The 25,738-nt window shown below is 51.2% G+C and overlaps 2 protein-coding genes and 1 long non-coding RNA gene across 4 annotated transcripts; 2 read left to right on the top strand and 1 right to left on the bottom strand.

The window, feature by feature from the left end:
* The first annotated feature begins 754 nt into the window (after positions 1 to 754).
* On the top strand, positions 755 to 13,214 carry Tsga10ip (testis specific 10 interacting protein). Its single transcript, NM_001373978.1, has 8 exons — positions 755 to 929; positions 2,102 to 2,241; positions 2,324 to 3,027; positions 3,201 to 3,348; positions 8,808 to 8,978; positions 12,248 to 12,347; positions 12,534 to 12,652; positions 13,064 to 13,214. Exons 1-8 carry the CDS (start codon positions 801 to 803, stop codon positions 13,197 to 13,199), a joined length of 1,647 nt encoding a protein of 548 aa, NP_001360907.1. The 5' UTR covers positions 755 to 800; the 3' UTR covers positions 13,200 to 13,214.
* On the bottom strand, positions 13,192 to 14,925 carry D330050I16Rik (RIKEN cDNA D330050I16 gene). Its single transcript, NR_033224.1, has one exon. It is a non-coding gene; the product is annotated as an RIKEN cDNA D330050I16 gene (long non-coding RNA).
* Sart1 (squamous cell carcinoma antigen recognized by T cells 1) lies at positions 14,558 to 25,738 on the top strand. Of its 2 annotated transcripts, none has more exons than NM_016882.3 (20): positions 14,558 to 14,946; positions 17,392 to 17,449; positions 17,743 to 17,798; positions 18,312 to 18,438; positions 18,538 to 18,643; positions 18,814 to 18,891; positions 18,998 to 19,097; positions 19,184 to 19,326; positions 19,435 to 19,641; positions 19,982 to 20,106; positions 20,188 to 20,321; positions 20,404 to 20,546; positions 20,902 to 21,075; positions 21,190 to 21,300; positions 21,508 to 21,595; positions 21,961 to 22,051; positions 22,145 to 22,280; positions 22,734 to 22,823; positions 22,920 to 23,041; positions 23,126 to 25,738. In NM_016882.3, the coding sequence occupies exons 1-20, from the start codon at positions 14,634 to 14,636 to the stop codon at positions 23,142 to 23,144; spliced, it is 2,421 nt and encodes an 806-aa protein (NP_058578.3). In that variant the 5' UTR covers positions 14,558 to 14,633; the 3' UTR covers positions 23,145 to 25,738. The 2 variants fall into 2 exon arrangements, with proteins under 2 accessions (NP_058578.3, XP_030106658.1); XM_030250798.1 differs by having other exon boundaries at positions 14,583 to 14,946; positions 18,271 to 18,438; positions 23,126 to 25,733.

Here is a 25,738-nt window from a genome sequence, read left to right as displayed (position 1 = left end):
AAAGCAGAGGACGGTATGTTCAAGGACGGCCTGGCCTATACAGTGACTTTCAGGCCAGCTAGCTAGGCTACATGTTTTTGTGTTGGTTTTTGATTTTTTGAGTCAGGGTTTCTCTGTGTAGCCCTGGCTGTCCTGGAACTTACTCTGCAGACCAGGCTGGCCTCGAACTCAGAAATCTGCCTGCCTCTGCCTCCCGAGTGCTGGGATTAAAGGTGTGTGCCACCACTGCCCAGCATGTTTTGTTTTTGTTTTTGTTTTATTTTTTAATTTTTAATTTTTTTAGGCTACATGTGAGACACTGTCTAAAATAAGCAAAACAAAATGCTCAAAACAAAGCCAGTCAATGTATAAATATACACCATTAGGCTCAGGAAACAAGTATGGCTGAAGTTCTGTCATTCTCAGGTTGAGGGGCTTGCTGCCTCTCTGAGGGACACAGTATCCTGCGGCCAGAAGGCCATGGCCTGCCTTGTGCAGCAATGGGGCATTTTCACAGGACCTGAGGGCCCTTTGAGGTGACAAGTTCTGATATCCCTTCAAAAGCAGATGGATAAACATAGGCCTAGAGAAGTAGGGAGCTTATACCAGGTCAGGTTGCAGGGGCAGAGGCAAGGCCCAAGGCAGTTCTGGGCGCTGTTGAACACAGTCTCGTAAAGGAGACCAGCAGAACTCTGGCTGATCGCTACCGAGTACTTTTTGCTGGAATCATTCAGACCGGTCACAGCCTGGTTGTCATGGAGATGGCAGAGAGGGCAGTTCCAGAGCTGGCAGGTAGGGGTGGGAGAGGGCAACATGCCAATATGCTAAACACTGACCAACTGTTGGTTAGGGCCTTATCGGAGAGACCAAGGCAGAGTACAGAGCCCTTGGTTCCAGGGACATCTACAGGGCTGTTCAGACTTCTATCAAGCATCTCTCCGGAGGACCAGGTGAGGGAGGCAGGCCCAGTTGGGGAGCTTCAACCGCCCATTGGCATCTTAGGCCAGAAGAGGTCAGCCCTGGCTAAGGCTCTTGAGGAAACGTAAGACTGGAGCTCAGGTCCTGGTAACAGTTGGGAATGCCTGGGACAAGGACCACAGAGGACAGATGGAGCAGTTTGGGAACACTGCAGGGAGGAAAGGAGTTTAGGGAAATAAAAACCCTTCCTTCCTTCCTTCCTTCCTTCCTTCCTTCCTTCCACTAAGGAACTTGTCACTTCCTCAGCACTAAGTCCAGAGCCCTGGGTGACATCCAGAAAAATGTGAGCTTTTGTTGTGGGTGGTGTGGCTTGGTGTTTTGGGGTGCCAGCAGTGGATGGCTTGTTGGGCAGTCTCCTACCAAATTACCTGATCTGGGCTGTCCTGGAGCTCACAGTCCTCCCCTCTCTGCTTCCTGCGTATCTGGGGTTACAGCTGTGTGTCATCACACCCCGATATTTTTCTAAAATTTAAAGAAGTCCAAACCAGGCATGCTGGTGCAGCCTGTCATCCCAACACTTGGGACACAGAGGCAGGAGGATCAGTAGTTCAAAGCTATCATCAGCCAAGCCATGGTGGCACATAACTTTAATCCCAGGCAGGTTGGCCTCTGAGTTGGAGGCCGAGTCTACAGAGTGAGTTCCAGGACAGTTAGGGCTCCACAGAAAAGCACCATCTCAAAACAAAGCTATCTTCAGCTATACAGTGAGCTTGAGACCGTCCTCAGCTACACAAGACACCATCTCAACAAGACAACAAAAACTAATAATATTTATAAATATTTTAATATTTATTATATTATTTTTAAATATTTAATATTTATTATATGTAAGTACATTGTAGCTGTCTTCAGACACTCCAGAAGAGGGCGTCAGATCTCATTACAGATGGTTGTGAGCCACCATGTGGTTGGTGGGATTTGAACTCCGGACCTTTGGAAGAGCAGTCGGGTGCTTTTACCCACTGAGCCATCTCTCCAGTCCAGCTTGTGCTGTCTTAACAGAAGAGGTAGTGAATGATCAGAGAAGGTTATAGGCAGCCACAGCACAGTCTAGACAGAGAGGAAGCCCCTGGGAGGTGAACCTGAAGAGGAAGCACCATATGGGAGGCTAGTCAGAGCTCCCCTCTTCCCTGTCCCTGCCCAGAGGTGCCTTGGGAGTGGTGACAGTCTCCAGAGTCAGAGCTGCCAGCTACAAAGATCTTACAGCGCAGGGCAGACAACAAAGAAAGAGCGAAAGGCCCGGAGGCGGAACAAGAAAGGCCGTGGCTCAGCTGAGGCAGAGGAGTAAGTTGCTGGGGAGGGACTGGAAGGTGCACTGGGGACTAGGAGGACCCTCATTCTGACTTCTCTCCTCTTCCTCCTGCAGTCTCTTCAGTCCACCTTCTCGAAAGCCTTCCTTCCCTTTCCAGTGGGCCTGGGAGAGCTTCATCATAGATGGCCAGGCTCTGTTTCAGTCAAGTTCCTCTATGGCCATGGGCCATCGACCCCTGCTCCTCCCTCCAGCAGCCCCCCAGTGCAAGTCCAGGCACAAGTCAGTAGCCAACCTCTCAGAAGACCTTCGAGCCTGCCACAAGATGGAAGAGCAAAGCGTGGGGAGGAGACATCACCTAGGGGGCTGGGCCAACTTTCCCCTGCCTCTGAGCAAAGTGGAGAGTCAAGGGCTAGATCAACCTAGCTTCTGGTTATCAGGGAAAGGGTCAGGATCAGAGTCTGAGGATGTCTTAGAGATAGAAGGCCAGAATTCTGAAGAGGCTGAGAAAAGTCTCAGCTCTGGGGAACTGCCTCAGCTCCCAGGGCAGAGCTTGATCTTGGAGGAGGAATTGATATCAGAGGCGATGGAGGAGGAACACAGCGACCCCCACAAGGGAAAGGGCAGTTCTGTCAATAAGGGGGGGAATTCTGGAGAGAAGGGCTCAGAAGAGGGGGAGCTGCAGAGCCACAACCAGGGAAGCAGCTCTAGCTTCAACAGTCTCCGAAAGCCACAGAAGGGGATCTCAAGGGCCAAGGACCTGAAGGGGCCCTGGGACCTGGAGCGGCTACACAGGCAGTTACAGGAAGAACTGGAATGTGGTTAGTACCGCAGGGAGGCCTGAGGTGCCGCCATCCTGGGAACTCTGTGCTCAGATGGAGGGGTGGGGTCGGCGGTAGAAGCTGGGGTGGGCCAGGAGTTGTCTGGATGCTGGGTGGAACTGCCCAGGGAACCAGGAGAGAGTGTGATCCAGACTTGGTGTTCCCATGGAAAGGTCCCCAGAAGCAGACCTGGAAGGCGCTGCGGGCAGCTGTCCAGGCCTCTGCCAGGAACAAGAAGACCCCCATCTTGGGAGATGATGAAAGTTTCTTGTCTGCCAACTTCCCTAATCGTACTTTCCATAAACGACAGGAAGCCACCAGGTGAGGACAAAAGAGGAAGGGAAGCAAGAAGTGAGGGAAGGTGGAGAGGGGCGTCTTTCTTTCTTCCTTTCTTTCTTTCTCTCTCTCTCTCTCTTTCTTTCTTTCTTTCTCTCTCTCTCTTTCTTTCTTTCTCTTTCTTTCTTCCTTCCTTCCTCTCTCTCTTTTTTTTCTTTCTCTCTCTTTCTCATTCTTCCTTCCTTCCTCTCTCTTTTTTCCTTCCTTCCTTCCTTCCTTTCTTTTTCTTTTTTTTTTTTTTTTTTTTTTTTAAAGATTTATTTATTTATATGTAAGTACACTGTAGCTGTCTTCAGACACTCCAGAAGAGGGAGTCAGATCTTGTTACAGATGGTTGTGAGCCACCATGTGGTTGCTGGGATTTGAACTCTGGACCTTCAGAAGAGCAGTCGGGTGCTCTTACCCACTGAGCCATCTCACCAGCCCTCTTTTTCTTTTTTTCGAGACAGGGTTTTTCTGTGTAGCCCTGGCTGTCCTGGAGCTCACTCTGTAGACCAGGCTGGCCTCAAACTCAGAAATTCACCTGCCTCTGCCTCCCAAGTGCTGGGATTAAAGGTGTGCGCTACCACACCCGGCCTTCCTTTCTTTTTCAAGGTAGGGTTTCTCTGTGTAGCCCTGACTGTCCTGGAGCTCACTCTGTAGACCAGGCTGGGCTTGAACTCACAGATCCTCCTACCTTTACCTCCCAGGCAGTAGGATTAAAAGTGTGCGCCATCACTGCCCACCTAACACACACCACTTTTCATTACTTTCTATTTTCCTATTCTTCTGTCAGCCGACTAATGTAACATATACAGAGCGTCTACTTGTAAGTCCGAAGGATAGGAAGGAGGAAGATTTGGGCCAGTCCTAAGAAGTTCAAGGTCTATAAAAGAAGATGGATGGCCAATGTCTGTTTAGTTCCACAGTTGCTACACTTGGGCTAGGACAAGAGACCATGAACTCAGAAAAGCCTGGAGATGAGGAGGCAACTGCAGCCGAGGGATGGTGGTGTATCAGAATGGATGGAGAGGAGGGTACCCACTCCTGAGTTCTTTATGTGTGTGTGGTACTGGAGATCAAATCCAGGGAATGTTAGACAAGTGCTCTACTATTGAGCTATGGCCTCAGCCCTGAGACCTAAAAAATATATATATTTTTTTCTATTTGTGCAGGCATGTGAGTACTACAGCACTGGTGTGAGGCTCAGAGGACAACTTGAGGGAGGGAGTTCTTGCTCTCTACCGTGTGAGTTGGGGTTTGAACTTAGGCTGTCAGGCTTAGCAGCAAATGCCATCTTGCTGGCCCAGCGCTGAGATTTTGAGTCTGACTTAATGCTCCTTGAGGATTGATTAGCAGTGGTATGTGAGGGAGAGGCAAATTCATTCAGCATTATTTTTTTTTTTTTTCTGATGAGGGAAGATGGTTGAGGCTGGTCTCATGTATCTCAGAATGGTCTTGAACTTCCTAAGCAGCTGGAGCTATATAGTGTAGTGGGAGTTTGTGCTACCCTGCTTTGGCTCCCAGCTGATGCACCCGAGCACCTGCCCAGGAGCTGTCTTTGGATCCTTGAATGAAAGACACACACACACACACACACACACACACACACACACATTAGCTTAGTTTTAAAATTCCTTAGCTGGGCACACGCCTTTAATTCCAGCACTTGGGAGGCAGAGGCAGGTGAATTTCGGAGTTCAAGGCCAGCCTGGTCTACAAAGTGAGTTCCAGGACAGCCAGGGCTATACAGAGAAACCCTGTCTCGAAAAAACAAAAAACAAAACAAAAAAAATTCCTTGGCTACCTCAAAGGCTGGACACTCCTAAATTTTCCCCTGCTGGCCCAACTGGGGAAATGGCCAGTGGCCAATTACCCAAAATTTCACATGGCTGGTTGACTTTATCTCCTGCCGCTCCTGTGTTCCATCCTTCTACCTGAATCATGGCAACTCTCCTGTGCATGCTACCGGTGTCCCGCCTCACACTCAGTCATTGGCCATTGGCATCTTTGTTGATCAATCAAAAACCAATTGGGGGGCTGGAGAGATGGCTCAGCGGTTAAGAGCACTGACTGCTCTTCCACAGGTCCTGAGTTCAAATCCCAGCAACCACATGGTGGCTCACAACCACCTGTAATGAGATCTGATGCCCTCTTCTGGAGTGTCTGAAGACAGCTACAGTGTACTACTTACATATAATAAATAAATAAATCTTTAAAAAAAAAAAAACAATTGGGGACAAGGAGCTTCAGTGTCTGGATGCGGATTCCTGATTGAATCAAAGCATCAGAGCCAGTCTCCAACAACCTTGAGTTTCAGATCCCTCTGCTTCGTCCCTTCCTTCTTTCCTTCTCTTCCTTTCTTTTCTCGTTTCTCTCTCTCTCTCTCTCTCTCTCTCTCTCTCTCTCTCTCTCTCTCTCTCTCTCTTTTGAGACAGGGTTTCTCTGTGTAGCCCTGGCTGTCCTGGAACTCACTTTGTAGACCTGGCTGTCCTCAAATTCACAAAGATCTGCCTATGTCTGCCTCTCTAGTGCTGGGATCAAAGTCATCCCACCCCGCTTGTTTATATATGTACCTATGTATATATATATTGGGGTTTTTTCCAGACCGGGTTTCTTTTCTTTCTTTTTCTTTTCTTTTTTTTTTTGTTTTTGTTTTTGTTTTGTTTTGTTTTTTTGTTTTGTTTTTTTGAGACAGGGTTTCTCTGTTTAGCCCTGGCTGTCCTGGAACTCACTCTGTAGACCAGGCTGGCCTCGAACTCAGAAATCTGCCTGCCTCTGCCTCCCAAGTGCTGGCGAGCGCCACCACCACCTGGCTTTATATATATATATTTTAAGATAGCATTTTCTTTTTCTTTTTTTAAAAAGATTTATTTATTGTTATATATAAGACACTGTAGCTGTCTTCAGACACACCAGAAGAGGGCGTCAGATCTCATTATGGATGGTTGTGAGCCACCATGTGGTTGCTGGGATTTTGAACTCAGGACCTTAGGAAGAGCAGTCAGTGCTCTTAACCGCTGAGCCATCTCTCCAGCTCCCATATATTTTTTAAATTAGTTTTTGAGATTATTTTTATTTTATGTGTACGGTTGTTTTGGCTACATTTACGTCTGTGCACCACGTGCATGTGTATGCATCATGAGTGTGCTTCATACACAGGGAGGTGAGAAGAGGCCATCTATTCTGGAGTTGCAGGTGGCTGTGACATCCCATGTGGGCACTGGGAATTGAACCTATGTCTCTAGAAGAGCAACAAGTGCTCTAAAGCCCCAAGACATCTCTCCAGCCCCTCTGTGCTGTTTTTAATATTCCCACTATGTATAAGAGCCCGTTGTTTTGTTTGTTTTTGTTTTGTTTTGTTTTTCAAGACAGGGTTTCTCTTTGTAGCTCTGGCTGTCCTGGAACTCACTCTGTAGACTAGGCTGGCCTCGAACTCAGAAATCCACCTGCCTCTGCCTCCCAAGTGCTGGGACTATAGGTGTGCGCCACCACTGCCCGGCAATTCTTGCTATTTAGCCAGAACTACCATGTCTAGTACTAGCTATGTACCCTAACTGGCATTGAACTTTCTGTAATCTTCCTGCCTCAGCCTCCCAGGTTCCAGGATTACAGGTTTATATCATCATGCCCAATCTTTTGACCATTTTCTGTTTTAAGTTTATTTTGTGTGAGTATGGACATTGTATGTATAGTGTTGGTTTTTCCCACCACTTTAACGCAGGGTCTCTCGTTTCTGTCAGAATGCTGTGCACTTTAGGTTCCCTGGCCTGTGAGTCTGTCCCACTTCTCATCATAGGAATGCTGGGATTACAGATGCGCACACCCATAGCTGGCTTTATACATGGGTCCTAAGGCTTGAACTAAGGCATGTATGGCTTTTAACAGCTGAGCCTCCCAGCCCCTAGCTGCCATTTCAAACTGGGTTATCTAACTAGCGCTGTGTTCACCTGTTATCTTTTATTAGTGATCTGTTTGCAGGTGCTCTTTGTTTCCTTTGCTATGTAGAGACTTTTAATTTCCTACACATATACCAAAACTACTCAAAGAAGTTACTGCCCAGGCCAACACCATGGAGCACTCCCCTTTCATTCTGAGCACTTTTCTGTTGTTGTTTTGAGACAAGGTTTCTCTCCGCAGTCCCGGCTGTCTAGGAACTCATTCTGTAGAGCTTGCTGGTCTTGAATTCACAGAGATCCACCTGCTTCTGCCTTGTGAGGGCTGGGACTAAAGTGCATCACCACAACCTGAGCATGTTTACAGTTTCAGGTTTTATGTTTAAATGCTTCACCCACTTGAGTTGGTGTTTGCATATTGTATGGGCTAATAGTCTACCGTAATTCTTCTAATAGAGGTAGCCAGTTTTCTTACACCTATGAGGACACTTTCTGTTCCTCCATGGTCCTTTGCATCTCTGGAAAATCAATGGACCAGCTTTGCATTCTGGCCTGTTGGTCTGTCCATCCGTCTGCCATCACTGTCATGTTTTGATTACTGATTGATGGTTTATGAAATCGGGGCATACGATACTCCAGTTATTTTTTCTGTTAAGGAGATTTAGTGTCCGGTGTGCTGGTGCAGTTTGGAATCCCAGCACTCTGCAGGCCCAGGCCTGAGTCACTCTCAGCCCCATGGAGAGCTGAGGCCGGCCAGGGATGCAGAAGTGAAGTGAACAAAGGACGCAGTTGGAGATGGGGGCTCCTAAGAAGGAAGTGTCTTGCTGGGAGAAATGACATTTCAACAACCACATGACTGGTGAGAAGAAACTGGCCATGGTATCTGGGGAAGACTATTCCAGGTTTGTCTAGTTGCTGTTCTGTTTTCCACCTTTTGCCCTATTCTTCCATAGGTGAATTCTTTCAACTTTTTAACTCTTTCCTACACATTTATCCATCCAACTGATGGTCGGTCCATACGAACGTGCCCCAGGCTGCTAGGCATTAACCTAGCTGCTGTCAAGTAAAGTGGTTAGAGATCTAGCCCTTTCTCAAAGACAGCTTGCTGGAAGGGAATGTGAGCAATTCAAAGGGTTCCAGGCTGTGCGCTGAGCCCTCAGGGCTCGGGAGTCCTGGGGCAAGTGTTAAGAACTGGCTGTCAGCTGGGAGGCAGTGAGGCAGTGGCACGTGCCATTAATCCCAGCACTCAAGAGGCAGAAGAAGGTGAATCTCTGAGTTCCAGGACAGCCTGGGCTACACAGAGAAACTCTGTGTCAAATAAACAAACAAACCAAACCAAACTAACCAAACAACCAAAGAAGTGGATCTCCCTGCTGCAGAGTAAGTAGGGAGAGGTCTCAGGCGGCTGCTCCATAAAGCCTGGCTTCTGTGACAAACGCCATTTGTTTCCCAGGACTTGGGCTCTCAGAGACAGACTTCTCCCCACAGTCCCTCACCTCTGGATTACATGCCCCTCTATGCTACCGTGGTCTTCCTGATCCCGGACGGACATCCTCCTTTTATCACCAGGAACCTGCTCCGGGCCTGGGAACAGCAGCAGGTGAAGGAGAGGCAGCAGGCCGAGGTGCGCAGAGCCCGGGAGCAGCAGGTGCAGCAGCAGGTGGCTCGCTGCCTGGCAGCCTACACATCCGGAGGGAACAGAGGGACCCTGGCACCTCAGCGCAAACTAGAGGAGCTAAGGTAGGAAGCCAGGCTTTGCTGGGCAAGGTAGAACTACAAAAGAAGAACTAAGACCCAGAGAACAGAAAGCTTAAATGATTTGCCAACATCTGAAGTCAGCCATGACAGTTGTTACCTGCCACACTGGCTCAATGTGTTAGTGCTTGTGCTTCAGTGAAAGGACACATGGCAGTCCCTGAAATGGCTCAACTTTACGACATAGATAGTATGATTAAGTACAGTCATTTAAGCCGTTAACGTGAGGCCGGGCCTGGTGGCAAACACCCAGCACTTGGAAGACAGAGGCAGGTGGATCTTTGTTCGAGGCCAGTCTGGTCTACAGAGTGAGTTTCAGGACAGCCAGGGCTATGCAGAGAAATCCTGTCTCGAAAAACCCAAACCAGACAAAGGTTAAGCCTTGACCTGGACACCTATGGGTTCCTGTCCTTTCCTGCCTTGCTTTGGCTCGCAACGTGCAGGAAGATATTTCACGGGCTGCAGCATAGCACCAAGGTCTTGGCAGGACTCAGATCACCCACACAGTCAATTTTATCTCAGCTTTATTTAAAAATTATTATTTATATTTTGAGGCAGAATCTCCCATTGTAGTTCTGGTTGTCCTAGAACTCACTAAGTAGACTAAGCTGACCTCAAACTCACAGAGATCTTCTGTCTCTGCCTTCTTAGTAATAGGATTAAAGGGGTGAGCCACCACGCCCGGCTAGCTCAACTTCAGAGGCATTTCTACAGAACAATGTCTTCCAGGGACACATTTCTCCTTGCAGGGCACTGGTTTTTAGGCAAGTTTTTTAAGTGTTTATAGGTCAGATGACAACTTGCAGGAGTCGGCTCTCTCCTCTCACCAAGTGGGTCCTGGAGACTGAACTCAGCTCCTCAGGCACCTATACTCACTGATCTATTGTGAAGTGCCCCCCCCCCACAACCCCAGTTTTTCTTTTGAGGTAAGTCTCATTCTGTGTCTCAGGCTGCTCAAATCTGTGGCAATCTGCCTGCCCCAGCCTCCCAAGCGCAGGGATTACAAACAGCTGCCACCATGCCCTGCTATTACTGGGTCTTTAGTAAGAGGTGAGTATAAGGCCCATCCTACAGCTGACAGGTGCATGAGAGGGATGCTAGAATCTTCTTACTTCAGGGTGAAGGCACAGGCAGACCTTCCCTGGCAGTCTTCCAGCCTGGCTGGGACGGATGCCAGAGAGAAATTTTTTCTCCATGAGAAGGTTTGTTCAACTTTACCGACCAACAACACTCAGTGCTGCCCAGGAGGAGACACACAGTAGAAGGGACACTGTGGCAAGGAAGAATGTCATCCCACACTTTGGAATGACGGGGCTGATATCTACTGGCACCAGGCTTTTTTGTTTTTGTTTTGGCATGAACTTCAAGACACAGACTTCTTTCTAACAGAAAGGACACGATATCCAGCATAACAATGCACACACAATCCCTGCTACTTGCAAGGCTGAGGAGGAGGAGGGCTTGAGGCCTGGAATTGGAGTCCAGCCTGGGCAATACAGCCAGACTGTCTCAAAAACAAGCTTGGCATGGTGCCTATATTCCTAGCATTTAGGAGGCTGAGGCAGGAGGATAGTGCATTTTGGGGTCAGCCTGTACGACAAAGTACAACCCAGTCTCCAAAATCTAAATAGGGGCGTGGGAGGTGGCTTAGCCAGCGGAGCCGGACTGCTCTTCCAGAGGTCCCGAGTTCAGTTTCCAGCAACCATATGATGGCTCACAACCATCTGTAATGGGATCCAATGCCCTCTTCTGTTGTCTCTGAAGACAGCTACAGTGTACTCATATACGCAAAATAAATAAATCTTAGCCAGGTGTGGTGGCGCATGCTTTTAATCCTAGCATTCAGGAGGCAAAGACAGGTAGATCTCTGTGAATTCAAGGCCAGTCCGGTCTACACTGCAAATTTCAGGCCAGACCAGGCCGAGCTGGACACAGTGACAGCAGTACAGCTATCTCAAAACAAAAAACAACAAAAGAAAGGAAAAAAGAAAAGCAGGACATTATGAAAAAGGCAGTGTCCTAACACCAGCTCACGACTGCTCTTACACTTGTAGCCTCAGAACCTCTCTCAGGGTTGGTGAGAATTGGTCTTCCCTGGGGACTTTTTGTTCTCTCTCTCTCTCTCCTCTCCAGGGAGGAAGGTTCCTTCCCTGGTACCTGGCCAAGCATGGAGGGCTATCCCACAGGGATCCAACAAACATGCCTGAGAGCCTAGCACAAGTTTCAGGTCTTGTCTGGTTATCCCTTTCATCTTGTCTGCGGGTCCTGCCGCTCCATCCTGGACATATCTTATGTGCTGTAACTGACATGCCTGTCAACCATGAGCTAGTTGAGCAGCCATGTTGTCTCAGGTAGCCCAGGAGCATGTAGCAGAGGATAATTTCTGATCTTCCTACTTCTGAGGAGTGCGGGGACTGCGGGCGCGTACACACACAGGGAAGGGGAGCTCACGCCATTGCACGAACACAGAGGTTAGTGAGCCACGCCAGGAGCCGGAGCTTGGACCCAGCCTGCTAGCCTAAGTGTGGCAAGCACCTGCACCTGCTGAACCAGCTACACACCCTCAAGCTGATTTTTATAAACAGGAAAACTTGCTCTAGTGCAGTCCAGATCTTTGTTTTCTATAGTCTCATTCTTTAATCCAGACTGGCCTATAATTTACTTTGTAGCCCAGGTTGGCTTTGAGTTCAGGCAATCCTCCTGCCGCAGCTTCTTAAATGTTAATCACTAGTCTAGCTTTGGGAGATGTTCTTTTATTTGCAATTCCTTGGTTCCTCTGTCGCCTTCTAAGCTATCTACACAGAGAAGGCACAGGGTACCTAGGAGCGCTGCCTAACTCCTGCTGTAGTGAAGAAAAATGGACTCCCCAGGTCACACACCCCACAGCATCCTCAATGGGGGAGAATAAGGGGAGGTTTACAAACGGAGGCTGTAGAAGCAGGAGGTCAAAGCCAGGAGGACAGGTTCCCTCCTTTGGGTGTAGCCATAAGGGTGGGCAAGCCCTGGATGTACATAGCCTAAACCTGGGACAGGTGCTTAATCCTACTATCTAGGCTAAGTCCCCACCACCTTTATGAGCCAGCAGTAAAATGGTGATCCCACCCAAGCAATGCAGGGCTGGAGTGGGAGTGTAATGGCGTTGTGAGTGTCAGGGGAAACTTTTATGTTGACAGGCTTCAAAAAAGACCAGCAGGCTCTACTCTGGGGAGTGGCGATGTTCAGCTGCCTAGAGGCCTGTCTTGTCTCCCTCACAGGCGCAAGGAGCGACAGCGTTTTGCTGAGTACCAAGCAGAGCTCCAAGGTATCCAGCATAGGGTGCAGGCCCGGCCCTTCCTGTTCCAGCAGGCCATGCAGGTGAGGGCTAACAGCTGTGCAGGCCCACCTCCATCACCACCAACGGAGCTGCTTCGACAAGTGTGTAGTGAAACAAAGTTGGAGTAGGGTCCTATCTGTCCCCCCTTCTTAATAATCGGAGCTCCATGGTGACCCCAAGCAGCCTTGGTGAAGGGTAGGAACCTTTTTTTTTTTTTCTCCCATCAGACCAACGCCAGACTCACTGCAAATCGGCGCTTCTCCCAGGTGCTGTCAGCACTGGGGGTAGACGAGGACCAGCTGCTGGCCGAGGCAGGCAATGCTGAGAGCACCCCCCGGAAGCACAGGTGAGGGGGGACAAGGTACCCGCCTAGTGTTCTCCATGTCACCCAGGGCTATTGTCCCCACCTTCCACTGAGACCAGAGTAGGACCTTACTTGAGGACAAAGGAACAAATACACAGTAAAGCTAGTCTAGGACTCTAAGCAAGATAAGCCAAGCAGCTGGTGCCACTCTGTCACCCTTCAGACTGTCCCTTACACCTTAGAGTGAGGAACCTGGTACAGAGAAGGGATTGTAAGATTCACTTCACAGTAAAACCAACCCCCAAACAACTGAGACTGCAGGAGGGGGTGTCACTTTTCAGGGTTACACAGCAACTAAGTATAGGACTTAGATTTAGATCACAGGGTAAAAGGCTGCACTGGGCATGGAAGAGGGTGCTGTGGAGCCCACTGGTCTCCATCTGTGTCTTTAAGGAGCAACCGATCACTTAGAGCAGAAATGGAGCCCTCTTCTCAGAGCCCCCCCAAAACAGAGCCAACCAGCAGCCAGCCTGGAAGACGCCCCTCCCCAACCCTGGACCCAGACTACAGTCCCCGAGAGAAAAATTAAACGCTTTATGGCCAAGTACAGTGTGAGACTTCTGAGGGGAGTTGGCTGTGGGTCGGAGATAGGTAGCGGAAGTGGGTGGCAGAGGTTGAGCTGTTTCCCCCACGCCCTGGAAACCCAGGCTACACCTCATTCTCAACAAGCCGTCTCTCTACTGAGGCGTGGGGCACCGGAAAGGAATCCGCTGAGACTTTGCCATGCTTTCCCCAACATGCCAGGGGACCTAGAAATCTTAGTGAACAGGACCCTGCCTCTGAAGGCGCTCAGTCTCGGGGTGGACCTTCAAAGGTGCCCATCCCCCACACCAAACCACACCAGCGAGGTGCTACACCGGAAGTCCAGAGAGGAGCAACGACTATCAGATGGGAGTGTGTGAACCCTTAACTTAAACCCTTAACCCTTTACTCAACCCAAAACAAAGCAACCAAACTAAACAAACAATCAAACAAACAGAAACCCAGGAAAAGTCGAGAAAAGCATGTAATCCCAGCCTGGGCTACATAGTTAACAGGCTAGACAGAACGGGAAAAACAAAAAAAGGAGGGAAAGCATATACATGCACAAATGTGCCGAATTTGCACTCAAGCCTGGAGTGGCCATGCACACGAGAGGCTGACAGAGGGACTGTGGTGGGTTTGAAGACAGCCAGGGGTAAGTAACAAGTACTAGACCTACCTTTACAAAAAAAGAAAACTAGAAACAAACCATCACTCAGTATCACCAGGTTTATAGGCACAAATTCAAAGAGCACTCCAAAGCCTAGTTAAAAAGGTCCAATCCAGCTGGGCGGTGGTGGCGCACGCCTTTAATCCCAGCACCTGGGAGGCAGAGGCAGGCGGATTTCTGAGTTCGAGGCCAGCCTGGTCTACAGAGTGAGTTCCAGGACAGAGAAAACCCCTGTCTAAAAAATAATAATAAAACGGTCCAATCCATCAGTCTAGGGGACATAGGATGACGGTAGCGTTCGCTAAAAGAAAGAGTATTTTCCAACTCTGGATGGAGCCCCGGCACTAGGGAGCTTGCTTGGACAGTCACTGGAGAGGGGGCTGCCCACAGAGAGACTTGAGGCACAGAGCACCACGAAGCGATCAGAGTGGAAGGGGAAGGAGGCAGGGGAAACTTCTAGCTCCGGAGATGATGACCCAGTACCATGCTAAAGTTCTTACGGCTCTACGACTACCATCTTAGATGGCGCGAGAGGGTGGACGGCGCAGTCTCTACAGGTGCGCGTGCGCAGAGACCAGTAGCTGGCAGGCGGGACCGCGCACCCTCAATCAGTCCCTCCCGTGAGCCTTTGGAGGTTCCCAGGCAGGCCCCGGAAACAGCCCCTCTTAGTTTCCGGCAACAGGAACGGGGCGGTCGCGCGACCCGGAAGCGTTCCCATTTCGCGTCGTCTGGGCTAGGGTAGCGGCCCGGCTCCAGGCGGACGCAATAATCATGGGGTCGTCAAAGAAGCACCGTGGCGAGAAGGAGGCGGCCGGGACGACGGCTGCGGCCGGGACTGGGGGCACGACCGAGCAGCCGCCACGGCATCGCGAGCATAAGAAACACAAGCACCGGAGCAGCGGCGGCGGCAGCAGCGGCGGCGAACGACGGAAGCGGAGCCGGGAGCGTGGGAGTGAGCGCGGGAGCGGGCGGCGTGGGGCGGAAGCCGAGGCCCGCAGCGGCGCGCACGGTCGCGAACGAAGCCAAGCGGAGCCCTCGGAGCGGCGCGTGAAGCGGGAGAAACGCGATGACGGCTACGAGGCCGGTGAGGGCGGGGCCCGGGGGCGGGGCAGGGTCTTGGGATGCCCAGGACGGAGGGTACGGGAGGACCTCGAGGGCCATCTGCCTCTCGGGTTAAAGACGTCCTCCGGGTGTTTGGGGTTAAACGTTGACGTCTCCACGTTAAGCTTTAAGAAGACAGGAGTCTTCCTGCCTTCCCTGTCTTCCTGGCACTTCACAGCAATGCATTGGGTGGGTGAATGAGGTGGGACGAGCGTGTACAGACAATCGACCAATAGCTCATAGCGGAGACATGAAGCAGTAAGATAGGCTTGGGTCTGAACCAGCGCTGTAAGCCCTGTTGAGAAGTTTGGGCTTTGTTATGAGGATGGTAGGGAGCCAAGGATTTGAGTAAGCAAGTGACTTGAATTGCATGATATTTTATGAAGATCAGTGGGTTGAGAGCTTGTCAAACGTAGGACCAGAGATCAAGAGATCGGGAGGGAGGTCCAAGCAACCAGGTGAGGGCTAATAGTATGCATGTTTCTCTATGCAGCGGGCCGGAGAGAAGTGGACAGATTGAATAGGAATTCGGTCTGATTGGCCTGGTGAATGGAGGTGTCATCTGTTGGAACTGAGTTTAGAAGAGAAGCAGATTTGAGGCAGGGGAGAATGACACAGTTTTGGGAGAACTTTATGTTTGGTGTATATGGGAAACCTTACAGTTTAAGTGAGATAGAGTGACTTTGGGCTGGTGTGTATTCAGGAAACCAAAGAAGTGCCTTAGAACATGTGGAATGAGAACGAGAGTCAGGCATAGAACCTGCTAAATTCCAGTAGTTCAGTTGTGGGCAGAGGAACATGTTGAGGAGCATAAATAGTAGCCAGTGGCAGGAACCCACAGTCTGCCCATAGGATCTATGCAAAGAGAGCATTGCTGAAGTGTGATCCACCACAGGACATTAATCTTTTAAACAAAGGATTGTTTTTATGTTAATGCATTTGAGTATTTTACCCTCATGTGCCCGTGCCAGCAGAGGTCAGAAGAAGGCATCGGATCCCCTGGAACTGAATTAGATGGCTGTGAGTTGCCATATGGATTCTGAGAACCAAATTTGGGTCCTCTGTAAGAACAGCAAGTGCTCTTATCCCCTGAGACATCTCTCCAGTCTCCAGATCAGAAATTTTCTTGAAAGTAATCTGCTAGTTGGAAAAAGGGAGACTTGGGACTTGACAGTTCCCACAGAAAGTGGAGTGGTGCCAAGGCAGAGAAAGGGACTGTTGGGTTAAAGAAGAGAGTGACTGCAGTGGTTGAATACGGCAGAGATTTTTGAGAAGATGCCCTCCTGGTAGGGCCTGGTTGGGGGAGCTAAATTTGATGCATCTTCCTCTGTATGGTGTTTGTTGAAGTTCTCTTCTGTTTGTGGGATGGGTAGAGCAGGTCCAGGGTGCATGCCTGCTTATTTATGTTCTTGTTTATGTACATGTACCTGTTCAGCAGCCATGGATGAGCTGGGTTACCCTGAAAGGGGGGCTGGAAATGAAAAGGACTGGGTGCGAGAGAAGGATGAAGCCAAGACAAACGTTTCTGCACGGCTCAAAGTTCAATAGTCAGCCCTGCATTTATATAGGGAGAGCCCGCAGATTTGTTTCTGCTGGACTGAGCTGCAAAGTGAGCTCAGTGGGCAGTCTGCTCCTGTGGGAAGTTGACTCCACCTGGGTCTGGGTCGTTACTGTAGCCTGCTCAAGGCTGGGGGAAGGGCACGTGTATACATCGGGCGTGGAACACTGCTGTGGGCAGAAAGGGCCAGAAATGGTGAGCAGTGCTGTGCAGTTGAAGGCAGAGCCTTAACTCTGGTTAGTAATTGAACAGGGCTTCATGGTGGTTCGAACTCAGAAGTCCACCTGCGTCTGCCTCCCAAGTGCTGGGATTAAAGGCGTGCCCAGCCCACTGCCCGGCTCTTGATTCTTGATAGAATTTTATCGGGGCTGGTGAGATGGCTCAGTGGGTAAGAGCACCCGACTGTTCTTCCGAAGGTCTGAAGTTCAAATCCCAGCAACCACATGGTGGCTCACAACCATCCGTAATGAGATCTGACTCCCTCTTCTGGAGTGTCTGAAGACAACTACAGTGTACTTACATATAATAAAAATAAATAAATTTAAAAAAAATAAAAATTAAAAAAAAAAAAAAAAAGAATTTTATCATAACAAGAGCAGAAAGGACAGTGGAGGCTGAAGGTACAATATGGAGTGCCACAGTGAGGGATGCAGAAAGTTGGGCTGTTGGGTGAGAAGGGAAGGTATTGGAAGAGGCAGTCCTGCCAGCCCAGGGCCTGGGTAGGAGCTGTCAGGGAGCTCGGGAAAAGCTCCTGTCCTTTACCCAGGTGCTGGTGAGGGGCCCTTGTCTTTGACCTTGCGGCTGGACCAGCAGTGTTGCTTCCTGGTCCTGGTTCATGGGTCCCTTAAGCCGTTCTCCTTATTGTTCTAGCTGCCAGCTCCAAAGCCAGCTCTGGCGATGCCTCATCCCTCAGCATTGAGGAGACCAAGTAAGTGCCAGCTCCTTAGAGTCTGCTTTCCTCAGAGACAGGGTGCACCTAGGGCAGCCTGCAGAAAGCTTTTCATCATGGGTGGAGCCAGTTGGAAGGGCCAGATGAGTCAGGTAGCCAACCAGAGGAGCGCTAAGAACCAGGAGGAAGGAGGATCCCCTGATGTGGATGAGGGCCTGTGCCTGGTGTCCTCAGGACTGCCAGGTCTCACCTTGTTCTCCCCTCCTGCCTATCCACTAATGCACTTGAAGCCCCACTTCTCAGACCCTAATACTTCTATCTCTTGTCTTCAGTAAACTCCGAGCAAAGTTGGGGCTGAAGCCCTTGGAGGTCAATGCTGTTAAGAAAGGTGAGTGCAAGGCGGAGGAGAGGGCTGAGTGGGCTTCTGAGGGAGACAGTGGGTCTTAGCAGGCAGAGGCAGCACCACTTATGCACATTTATGTATATTTTGTCAGAGGACCAAGACTCCCATTTATATTTCAGTGGGAATCTGGGAGGTGCTTTCTCTGGGTCCTGCATCCCGACTGTAGACAGACTAAGGGATATATATGCACAGTTGCTGTAATCTGTCTGAGTGGTGTTAATTTGTGTTTTTTAAACAAACATACATGCCAGAAAATGGGGGGAATCCCCCCACGTGATCTGAGAAGCTCTGTACGGCATAGAGGGAGGATTCTTGTCATACTGTGTGGAGTGATAAAAAAAGTGGGGGGGATGAGGTAGAAACAGGGAGGTGAAAGGATTCTTTCCCCTCTCCTGGCCCCTTCTGGCCCTCTCAGCTGGAAGGAGCAGGGTGAGTGGCTCCCTCCTCTCCCCACCAGCCATGGGCAAGCATAGCCTCACGTCTGGGCCCCCCTTCCAGAGGCGGGCACCAAGGAGGAGCCCGTGGCAGCCGATGTTATCAACCCCATGGCCTTGCGACAGCGGGAAGAACTGCGGGAGAAGCTGGCAGCTGCCAAGGAAAAACGCTTGCTGAACCAAAAATTGGGGTGAGGGTTTCTTGGCCAAGGACAGAGGCTTGCTTCCCAATTCCTGGGTTGGGCTGGGAGAACACATCTGGGTTCCCTCCTAAGTGTCTTCCTCCTCAGGAAAATAAAGACACTGGGGGAGGATGACCCCTGGCTGGATGATACTGCAGCCTGGATAGAGAGGAGCCGGCAGCTACAGAAAGAGAAGGACCTGGCAGAGAAGCGGGTGAGAGCACCTGGCAGTGTAGGGCAGTTGCCAGGGTGGTCTGTGCTCAGGGGCATGTGGGTTCTCCATGTTCACTGCCCACTTGTCCTTTTGTGTAGCCAAGTGGGAGCATCCTGGGGGTTTTGGGGCACTGATGATGAGGTCACTGTCCATGCTTTCTTTGGCCACAGGCTAAGCTACTAGAGGAGATGGACCAAGAGTTTGGTGTGAGCACTTTAGTGGAGGAGGAGTTTGAGCAGAGGCGACAGGTGAGTTCCAGCTTCCAGAGACTTTATCTGGTAGACACTATCTCAATTATGGGCATCCCAGAGTTGAGTGGCTTCTGGCTTCTGACTTGGGTAGCTCTCTCTGTAGGACCTGTACAGTGCCCGGGACCTGCAAGGCCTCACTGTGGAACATGCCATCGATTCTTTTCGAGAAGGGGAGACTGTGGTCCTCACCCTCAAGGACAAAGGTGAGCTGGGCTGGTTACTCTGTGTGGGTCTAGACGCTGTTGAGCTGTGACAGGTGGTGACTGCTGGCTCTGCTCTGCCGTCTCAGGGGTACTGCAGGACGGGGAGGACGTGCTGGTGAATGTGAACATGGTGGACAAGGAGCGGGCGGACAAGAACGTGGAGCTTCGGAAAAAGAAGCCTGACTACCTGCCCTATGCGGAAGATGAGAGTGTGGACGATTTGGCACAGGTTTGCCTGTGGGGCAGCAGCTGGGGCAGATGGTGTTTGCTAAGAAATCTGGAGTTCCATGGCTTCTCAAGAGTTGGCCTAGGTCCTAGCCACCATCTTGTCTTACAGCAAAAACCTCGTTCTATCCTGGCCAAATATGATGAGGAACTGGAGGGCGAGCGACCACATTCCTTCCGTCTGGAGCAGGGTGGGATGGCCGATGGCCTGAGGGAACGAGAGTTAGAAGAAATCCGCACCAAGCTACGGCTGCAGGCTCAGTCTCTGAGCTCCGTAGGGCCCCGGCTTGCCTCTGAGTACCTCAGTCCCGAGGAGATGGTGAGTCTCTGCTTTGTGATGGTACAGTTCTGCCACTTGAGGTCACGAGCTGCCACATGCGCTTGGGGGTGGTGGTGGGAAGCTGAGTGTTGACACTGGCTGAGCAGTAAATGGCAGCCCGAGGAAGTGTGCTAGTGTCTGTGGCAGGGGCGCTGGGCCGGATGGACCTATGTTTTTGTTCCAGTTCTGTTCCCAAGCCAGCTTGGGCCTTGGGTGAGTCACTTAGCTGAGCCTGGGCACCTTGTGGGGTGATGTTAGGAAAAACGGGAACATGGAGCTAGGTACTTTCAGGACTTAGGGGGCCTGCATGCTCCATACCATGCTTTGCTCTTCTCTGAAGGTGACCTTCAAGAAGACCAAACGGAGAGTGAAGAAAATCCGAAAGAAGGAGAAGGAGGTGATAATGCGGGCAGATGACTTGCTGCCCCTGGGCGACCAGACTCAGGATGGGGACTTTGGATCCAGGTTGGCGTGGACACAGTAGTGGGTGTGAGGGCTGGGCCAGCTTAGGAGACACCATTTACTGAAAGCGTGTCACCCTCTTAGGCTCCGGGGCCGGGGTCGGCGCCGAGTTCCTGAGGTGGAGGAGGAGGCCCTTGAGGATGAGGAGAAGGACCCTGTGGCCCAGCCGCCACCATCGGATGACACTCGAGTAGAGAACATGGACATCAGTGATGAAGGTGCGGGGTTGGCTGATGGGGACGGGGTGAGTCTGTGGGCCAAGGCAGTAGTGTGAGCAGGTGCCCTCCATGTTTTCACCAGAGGATGGGGGAGCTCTTCCGCCAGGGTCCCCAGAGGGGCTGGAGGAAGACGAGGCAGAGCTGGAGCTGCAGAAGCAGCTGGAGAAGGGGCGCCGGCTGCGGCAGCTGCAGCAACTGCAGCAGCTCCGAGACAGTGGTGAGAAGGTGAGGCTGAGCAGGGACGTGATGTGGGACCTGTCTCTGAGCGTGTGACGCTGTCCCCACAGGCAGGGCCCTCACCCCCTCGAAAGTGTCCTTTGCTTAACATCAGGTTAGGACCATGTCTCCAGAGTTCATCGGTGTCTCCTGTGTGGCACTGATGCCGTAGGCGGTAGGGAGCCATTTGGGTTTGGACAGAGTGAACTACAGAGGCCGAGAGGAAATGGAGCCCGCTTGGGAGATCCATTGGGGCTGTGGGAGTTGCTTATTTATTGCCACGAGGGAGGATCTGTGGGTTCTTGAGTCTCTGTGGTATCACCCCAGAAACTTGGGGTCTGCCCACAGCCACTGCCTCCCCCAGGTGCTGGAGATTGTGAAGAAACTGGAGTCTCGCCAGCGCGGCTGGGAGGAGGAGGAGGACCCTGAGAGGAAGGGGACCATCGTGTTCAATGCCACTTCTGAATTCTGCCGCACGCTGGGGGAGATCCCCACCTACGGGTTGGCTGGCAACCGCGAGGAGCAGGAAGAGCTCATGGTACGTCAGCAGTTCCCTGGCTGTTGTCCTTAGGCTGCTGACTTCTGCTTCTAGTGCTTGAATGTAGCAGGTAGGGTTGAGGCTGCCCACCCTGACACTGACTTGTGGTCCTAGGACTTTGAAAGGGATGAGGAGCGCTCGGCCAACGGTGGCTCTGAATCAGATGGGGAAGAGAACATTGGCTGGAGCACCGTCAACCTGGATGAGGAGAAGCAGCATCAGGATGTGAGCACCGGTGGGCGTGGGTGTGGGGACCCAGGCTAGTTGTCCAGTGCCTGAAAGCCTCCACCCATCCATAGAAGGGGCACTAACCCTTCCAGAGCCAGCTGGGGGTCAGTTAAAACTGGTCCCACAGCCTAGTGCCTGGTGAGGATGACCGCTGGATAGAAGAGATGGGGCAGCCTGCTCACACTTCTCTTTTCTCACCTCTAGTTCTCTGCTTCCTCTACCACCATCCTGGATGAGGAGCCCATCGTGAACAGAGGGCTGGCTGCTGCCCTGCTCCTGTGTCAGAACAAAGGTGTGGGCTCAGGGTGGGAGCCTTGGCAGTGTGGGTACTATAGCCGGGACGGGCTGGATGGTTGCCTGTGAGTACTGTATGGTGTCCTGGGTTTCCACTCCTCTTCCCCTCAGTCTCGGGGCTTCAAGCAGCTCCCTAGACGCGGAGCCTCTCACTGCCTCTCCTGCTGCGGGGTGAGAGGTCTGCTTCTCTTCCGTGCCTCAGAAGTGGGCTAAACCGGATACACTGGGGCCAGATCCCAGCTGTGCTGCCTCCTTAGGGAAGTGCTGATCTTTGATGTCCGTAAAGATGCGGCATGTTTAACTCCTGAGCAGGGCTCTGAGGGACCTGTATGAAGCTGGGTGTCAAAACTTCTCTGTCCCTAGGACTGCTGGAGACCACAGTACAAAAGGTGGCCCGGGTGAAGGCTCCCAATAAGTCACTGCCCTCAGCAGTGTACTGCATCGAGGATAAGATGTAAGTGTGGCCGTGGCGACATGAAATAGGAGCAGCTGTGAACATGGGGTAGGCAGCAGGCAGCTCACCCTGAGCCCCTCTGCCTTGGTCTAGGGCCATTGATGACAAGTACAGCCGACGGGAGGAGTACAGGGGCTTCACCCAGGACTTCAAGGAGAAAGATGGCTACAAGCCTGATGTTAAGATTGAATACGTGGATGAGACGGGCAGGAAACTGACTCCCAAGGAGGTGAGCAGGGTCTTGTGGAGATGGTCAGACCACAGGTGACGAGGTGAATTCTGCCTCCGTTGCTGACTTTGGGCGTAGTACTGAAGTTCCCACAGGCTGGCTGTCAGGAAGGTTACACCTGTGCTGACTGCCACAGCTGAAGCCCTGTGCCCTGAGTATGCCTACCAGCATCCCCTGCTGCTTCCCATCTCTGTATGCTGGTTCCATGTTTGCTGGCATTAACTCCAGCTCCCAGAGGCAGGCTCACCCTGGACCCTGGATTCTTTTTTGGTTTTTCGAGACAGGGTTTCTCTGTATAGCCCTGGCTGTCCTGGAACTCACTCTGTAGACCAGGCTGGCCTCGAACTCAGAAATCCACCCGCCTCTGCCTCCCGAGTGCTGGGATTAAAGGCGTGCGCCCACATCCCGGCTGCCTGGCCTTTCTGATGCCTCTGCTCCTGCTCTGTATCCCAGGCATTCCGGCAGCTGTCCCACCGCTTCCACGGAAAGGGCTCAGGCAAGATGAAGACTGAGCGGCGGATGAAGAAGCTGGATGAGGAGGCGGTGGGTCTTGGGAGGGAGGTGGGGGCTCTGCATTTTTGGGTGATGTGTGATATGCTGGGCCTGCTCCCCCTGTTCTGACCTCCTGTGGCCCCACAGCTCCTGAAGAAAATGAGCTCCAGTGACACGCCCCTGGGCACCGTGGCACTGCTCCAGGAGAAGCAGAAGGCCCAGAAGACACCGTATATCGTGCTCAGTGGCAGTGGCAAGAGCATGAATGCGTGAGTAGGAGCCGGAGGGGTGGGGAGGCACTGCATCCCCTTTCCAGTCTCACAGCCTCATCGCCCACCCTCTTCTCCCTGCAGGAACACCATCACCAAATGAAGCCGCCCTCCTCCCTGGCCCAGATGTAGTGTTAAATAAAGTTCCCTCCTTATTTTTCCTCTTGGTTGTGCTGCTGTCTAAGGTTAGACCTAGGCAAGGCCTCTGTCACGGTCAGTTCTGCCATCTGGCAAGTCGCTGAGCCTCCTCGCCCTTCTGTGTTGCCTTCCGAGTGGTCAGAACACCTGCTTCATGCGTGAGGCGCCGGTGAGCTCTTTCGTTCACTCTCTGGTTATCCAGGAGCGGATGGGCCTGATCCTTGAACCTGTGTGATTTAAAGTCTGATCTCTGCCTGTAAGACTGGCCATTTAATGAACAGAGGAGGTGAGAAACCAGCCTGGTCCCTCAGAGGACATTCCTCTGTGAGCTGACTCCATTGTAACAGAAGCCCTCCACCCAGTGGCGTGTACCTGTCACACTGCGGTCAAATTGGCTTCTTGATCCCAAATCATTGCTGTTTTCAGACTGGTCACATGCGTGTTGCTAGGCCTTAGAGAGCCACTAACCACCCTGTGTTGTCCTGGTTACAGTTTTCAGGGTACTAAGTAAGGATTGCCTAGGCTCTCTGGAAGGGTAGAGATGTTACCTCCTGTCCCCTGTGTTACTGTGGCATTTGTGGAGGCATGAGGGTCATCCCAGGACTGGGGTAGGGGTTACCTCGAGTGCACTTATATACGAGGACTGAGCCACCCTGCTAGGTGCCTGCAACTGTGCCTGGAAAGATGGGCTTTCTAGGAAGGCGCTGTGGAAGAAGCCCTGCTGAGCCACAGGCTGTGGGAGGACCCTGCCCCACAGGTGGCTACTTTGAATCAGAAGATGAGTGCCCTGTGTCAGTTACTGAAGCTAGCCCCATGTGGGTCTCTGGTGAGTGTATCAAATAACTAGAAAAAAGCAAGAGACAGGAAACCCAGTTGTTTATAAGTGATACTAGGTAGCAGTTCCTGAGACACTGACCATAAAAGAGGTGAGGTCAGTTGGTGTTCTCGGCTGTGCCTGTGGATCTTGGCTAGTGATGGTTGTGCAGGAGTGTCCATTTCTCTAAGTCTCAGGTGCTTGATTATGGTGTCTACTGGCTATGGCCATTGGTCAGAGGTCACTTTTTTTGTTTCCTTTTTTGAGACAGGGTTTCTCTGTGTAGCCCTGGCTGTCATGGAACTCTGTAGAACAGTCTGGCCTTGAACTCAAGGATCCACCTGCTTCTGCCTCTTGGGTGCTGGTATTAGAGGTGTGTGCCACCACCACCTAACTAAAAGCTCACACTTATTTTCAGGAAATTGGGTTGGTGCTGTTGCTGCCACACCTTAGGGAGAGCAGGGCCTAGGGGCTACCAAGTAGCAGGAGACTTGATGCCAAGGGCAGACAGGAACCCAGGTTCGCTGTCAGCGGGTGGAGAAGGTTAGCGACTTAGGTTTGTATTTGGGACATTGGTCTAATGTCGCATATTTGGTTACTGAGTTTCACTCACTGCTGAATGATTACCACAGGCAAGTCACTGACTTGGGTTCTGAGCTGCAGAGGCGTGTGATCTCTGACTCCCACTCGGGCTTTGCTGAGAATCGCCTCTTGTTACCTCTAGCCCTCTCCTAACATGGAGAGGGAAGGGAGGGCTGTTCTCCATCCACATGGACACCATAGGCATATCTTAGCTCTCGGAGTGTGGTCATGAGAACCCCAGAAGTCTGACGCCAGCTGTGCCTTAGCCCTTGCTCTGGGGTCCTCATCCCTTCAGGCCATGCCTGTGTCTTGCTGAGGTCCCCAGAGGTCATCTTCCAGCTTGAGACTCTCCAGGTTTGGCCCACATGCCTAGTAGGTGGATGTGGCACTACCTGGGCTCTCTACCCCACCATAAGTCAAAACCAGGAGCAAGAGAGGAGACAGTGCACTGGGCTCAGTAGCAAGTGTGAGGGAGTCCTTCCGTCTGTTTCTGAATATTGTGAAATGTCCCATTGTAGAACAGACCACGTTGGCTTAGCAATGAAAGTGCCCTTTTGTCAGCTCAGTACATGAAGAGGGATGTATCTAACAGCACTAATGCCACACCCATTGACAGAATGGGTCAATAACTTCTGTGACCGAATGAAAAATGTGGTTTGCATCTTATGGATGAGGAGGTAGCCAGACCCAAAATTGTTCCTGCTTCCAATCTGCAACCTAATAGACAAATTTAATTACTGTCAGAGGTCAGAACCATATCGTAGTTGGGGATGGATTTAAAAAGGTAGCAGATTAGTTCTCTAACTCCAGAAATGCCTCTGGGACCAAGAATGGCCCACAAAATAGGTTTTCTGTTGGAACACTTACTATCAGGTAATAATTTCTGTTTGTCCTGTGTTTTGTTAACAGTTTTTCTTCCGTTTTGAATTGAGGTTTTAAAATTTTTAATGTTTATGGGTGTTTTATCTGCCTGTGTCTAGTCACATTCATATCAAGGCAACAGAGCCAGAAGAGGGTGGCAGATGCCCTGGAACTAAAGTGACAGATGGTTATGAGCTGTCATGTTCACCATGCTGGGTATTGAAACTTGGCTCATAATCACTGAGCCATCTCTTCAGCTCCCCTGCCCCAAAGCAATAAAGTTTGAGTTTATTAAAAGATTA

The sequence above is a fragment of the Mus musculus genome, chromosome 19 (genome assembly GCF_000001635.26).
Source record: "Mus musculus strain C57BL/6J chromosome 19, GRCm38.p6 C57BL/6J".
NCBI lineage: Eukaryota > Metazoa > Chordata > Mammalia > Rodentia > Muridae > Mus > Mus musculus.
Note: the sequence above shows the minus strand (reverse complement) of the source record. Positions and strands in the feature narration are given on the sequence as shown.